Source organism: Juglans microcarpa x Juglans regia, chromosome 5S (assembly GCF_004785595.1).
Source record: "Juglans microcarpa x Juglans regia isolate MS1-56 chromosome 5S, Jm3101_v1.0, whole genome shotgun sequence".
NCBI lineage: Eukaryota > Viridiplantae > Streptophyta > Magnoliopsida > Fagales > Juglandaceae > Juglans > Juglans microcarpa x Juglans regia.
The window spans coordinates 10726699-10731356 of NC_054603.1; the positions used below are offsets into that span (position 1 = coordinate 10726699).

General features: G+C 38.6%; 1 protein-coding gene across 1 annotated transcript; it reads left to right on the top strand.

The window, feature by feature from the left end:
- Nucleotides 1–764: 764 nt before the first annotated feature.
- Nucleotides 765–4055, top strand: LOC121267363 (laccase-2-like). Its single transcript, XM_041171230.1, has 7 exons — nucleotides 765–1003; nucleotides 1129–1245; nucleotides 1741–1775; nucleotides 1901–2148; nucleotides 2253–2381; nucleotides 2466–3449; nucleotides 3618–4055. Exons 1-7 carry the CDS (start codon nucleotides 875–877, stop codon nucleotides 3746–3748), a joined length of 1773 nt encoding a protein of 590 aa, XP_041027164.1. The 5' UTR covers nucleotides 765–874; the 3' UTR covers nucleotides 3749–4055.
- Nucleotides 4056–4658: the final 603 nt, after the last annotated feature.

Sequence of the window (4658 nt, forward strand, 5' to 3'; positions counted from 1 at the left end):
GTTATGCTAATCAAGCCACATGCCTTTTTGGCTATATTAACTGCATACTTCAATAATTAAGCATGATACAGTTAAAATGCATGTGACATTGCCATGCATATCAACACACACATATATATATATATATATATAATCATTGAAGATGATAAAAATTAAGATGAAAAGTAACATTATTATATATTCGACACAAGTCATGTATATCTAATCATAGAATATAACTTTCAAAATTGCTAAATCGATCGATTTTTGTCCCTCAGTTGATCTCCTTCTCTTAATCCTTTTCTTTTGTTCTTTTGGTTAGACCATACATACCAAATATCTAATTCTAACAGTTTATGTCATAACTGGTTGAATCCCATGCATGTCTCTATGTACTCAGCTATCTTCCAAAAATGGCCGGTTTCGATGAACTCAAAATTAAGATTAGTAATTCAAGCTCTATCTGTCAGCCAGATTACTAGTTTTTTTTTTTTTTTAGAATACTTTATTTTTCCCTGAGAGTACTAGTTGATCAACCCCATATTTTTCAGAAGTAAATTTAGATTAACTAACGAATTACCGTACTTATAAGGACCTAATTGACAAATTGACAGAAAAATGAACTGAATCAACTTTAACTAATGACACTCCAACAACGCACGTACAGTTGGTAATTGTCGTCTTTCCCAAACCCGCAACTAATTAATTAGACTGTACCTAATCAACCAAACATCCCCATGCAGCTGCACTGGTTATATGTCTATATAAGCAACCCTTACAGGCTTTGGTGAACCACTGCAGGGCTAAAGGAAGCCAAGTTAATTAAGGTAGTACTGGTTCTCTCTTCGTGTCTGGTCTTAAGCTTGTCAAAGATTTTGTCGGTCGACCAAGAAAAATGGGTGCTTCTCTTCCAGCATCACCGGCATTTGTTGTGGCTTTTCTCTTTGCCATTAACTCTCTCTGGGTCTTTCCTGAGGTTGCTGTTGCAAAGCATGCAGGCGTTACAAGGCACTACAAATTTGATGTACGTACTAGTACTTACCTTGGCTCTTTCTTAGATAATTTTGTGTTTAGATCATGTGGCTCATAAATTCGGAAAAAAAAATATTTATCTGAAACTTAACTTACTTTTTTTTTTTTAATTCCCAGATAAGGTTGCAAAATGTCACCCGATTGTGCCACACAAAGAGCATGGTGACAGTTAATGGGAAGTTCCCCGGGCCTCGAGTTTTTGCTAGAGAAGGAGACAGATTGGTAGTTAAGGTGGTCAATCCAAAGTTTTAAATTTCGTACCGTACCGGTCGGTACGGCCGAAATTTTTCGTTTCGGCCGTCCGGCCGGTACAGGTACTATATCTGTTCCGTACCGGCCAAAATACCGGCCGTACCGGCCGGTACCGGTCATACCGGCCTCAATTTCGGCCTATACCGGCTTATATTTCGGCCAATACCGGCCGATATTTCGGCCTGTGTGTTTTTTTTTTTTTTTTTCGTTTTTTCGTTTTTTCAAACTACAAACTTATTTTTTAACCCTCAATTCAGACTATACTATTTATAATTTATATATATATGTATTTGTATATAATTTATTTATATATAGACTATTATTTTAGAATATAATTTTTATATATATAATTTATTTATAGATCGACTATCCCGAAACGTTATCCCGAAACGCTATCCCGAAACGGTACCGGTACCGAAATATTTCGTTCCAGTGCCTTGACCGGTACGCTATCCGGTACGGTATTCAAAACATTGGGTCAATCACGTTCCAAACAACATCAGCATCCATTGGTACGTACGATACCACATATTTCTAATAATTAGACTCGATCGAAACTTGCCTGCTAGATATTCAATACTGCTAGCTGCACTATTATCATATAATTTCCATGCACGATCTTTGAAAAATTAAACAGGCATGGAATCAGACAACTCAGGAGCGGATGGTTCGATGGGCCATCATATATAACACAATGCCCTATTCAAACTGGGCAGAGTTATGTGTACAACTTCACCATTGTTGGCCAAAGAGGAACTCTCTTCTGGCATGCCCACATCTCATGGCTTAGAGCTACCGTCTATGGATCCCTTATCATCCTCCCCAAGCGCAATGCATCTTACCCTTTTGCCAAACCACACAAGGAGGTCCCGCCCATCATATTTGGTACGTAGATCATTTATAATTTTCAGATTGAATATGACCAAATTAATAATTATACTTATAATTGACTATAAATTAATTATTGATTAACTATATATATATAATAGGAGAGTGGTGGAATGTTGATCCAGAGGCAGTTATTAGCCAGGCTCTTCAGACTGGAGCCGCTCCAAATGTTTCCGATGCCTACACCATTAATGGACTTCCCGGACCTTTGTACAATTGTTCTAAGAAAGGTGCTTAATTATCACTTAATTAACAGAGTCGTGCCAATTCACCACAAAGTCATGTGTACTTGCTTTTGCTATTGCCCTTTGCAGATACGTACAGGCTAAAGGTAAAGCCGGGGAAGAGATATCTTCTCCGTTTGATCAACGCTGCACTCAATGACGAGCTCTTTTTCAGCATAGCAAACCACAGCCTAACCATTGTCGAAGCAGATGCAGTTTACATCAAGCCTTTCAAGACCAATGTATTGGTCCTCACACCAGGACAGACCACTAATGTTCTTCTGAAGACAAAGCCCCATGACCCCAATACCACATTCCTCATGTTAGCCAGACCATATTTCACCGGTCTGGGCACCTTCGACAACTCCACGGTGGCCGGCATTCTTGAGTACGATAATCCATCAACTTCTTCTTCTCCTCCCACCCCTTTGAAAAAACGACCACTTCTCAGACCCAAACTCCCTCCAATGAATTCCACAATCTCCACTTCCTTCGTCATGAATTTCACCAGGAAATTTCGAAGCTTGGCCAATGCTAAATTCCCTGCCAACGTACCCCAAACTGTGCAGAAGCGGTTCTTCTTCACCATAGGTCTCGGAAGCAACCCTTGCCCCAAAAACCAAACATGCCAAGGTCCTAATAACAGCTCCAAGTTTGCAGCGTCAGTTAATAATGTCTCCTTTATTCTCCCCACAACAGCACTCCTCCAAGCACATTTCTCTGGGAGATCAAATGGGGTTTACACCACTGATTTTCCAAGCTCTCCTCTCCGACCATTCAACTACACCGGCACTCCACCCAACAACACACGTGTGAGCAATGGAACCAAAGTGGTGGTGCTGCAATATAACACAAGTGTGGAGTTAGTGATGCAGGACACTAGCATTTTGGGTGCCGAGAGCCATCCTCTCCATCTTCATGGCTTCAACTTCTTTATTGTTGGCCAAGGTTTTGGCAACTTTAATCCCAACAAAGACCCTGCCAACTTTAACCGCGTTGACCCGGTTGAAAGGAACACCGTTGGTGTGCCAGCCGGTGGTTGGGTGGCGATTCGATTCATTGCAGACAACCCAGGTAAAAAAAGATTAACCATTTCTTTTCTTAATTAATGATTACGACATTAGGTATATCTAATGATGGACATTCTGTCCCTTTCACAAATCCAACCTTCTAATCTAGCTAGGAGGTCATGTGTAACGAATTTTCTTTATCATGATCATTTTTTTTTTTGACATAAAACAGGTGTTTGGCTGATGCATTGCCACTTCGATGTCCATCTCAGCTGGGGTTTAAGGATGGCCTGGATTGTCCAGGATGGGAAGCTCCCTAATCAGAAGTTGCCTCCTCCACCGTCGGACTATCCCAAATGTTGACCTAATTTGAGTTTGAGCCTTCTGCTTGCATGGGTGACTGAATGCATGCAGGCGACAAGTTTTCTTTTGGTAATTTATTATAAGGTCGTGTTATGCAATATTTTGGCTCTCAAAGAGCACTAGGGAAAACCCACATTGATATTCAACAAAATATTATTCATTGTTTGTCCGGCTTGCATGCCTCTCTTAATATTTTTCTAGGATATTACTCCACCGAGAAATGGGAGATCCAAAAAATGGGTGGAGGAGTTTTTTGTATACCATATACATATTCCAATGTTTTCGTTTGAGAATAAATAACAGCAATATTCATATCAACTCTGCAAAGCCCCAATTAATTAGTAGTCATGGTACGTAGTACTGATATTCCCAATATATCAAAGGTGAGATTAGGAAGTCCAATCTCCATAATTACCAATGAAGGTGCAACAAGTGTAACTTTGAGATAAAACTCACACTCTATTTATGACTAATTATTTTCTGTAAAAATTACTATTTTCTATTAAAATGAGTCTATTTTCGTCGTAAATTATCATTTTCGTCGTAAATAATCCACCATAAATAGTCATTTTTCTTGTAGTGAATCACCAAATATTTGAATATATATTATTTAAAATACTCACAGACAAAATAATAGAAATTTAACATCTGATCTGCACGATACTTGTAAGTTAGTGCAACATGAGATGTATCATTCATGATGACTTCTTAATGAATTATGAGTGTAGGAGATTTTTCTTTAGAAATATGATGGTCATGATGTGGGTTAGGATGGACCACAAAACAAAAGAGAAATATTTTATGGCTGTAGTATTTTTATTTTATTTTTAATTTTATCTAATGAGTAATATTACATACAGTCGTAGAGTGTATAAGTGCCGTATAATCGTTTGAAAAAGAGTGGAGTTAA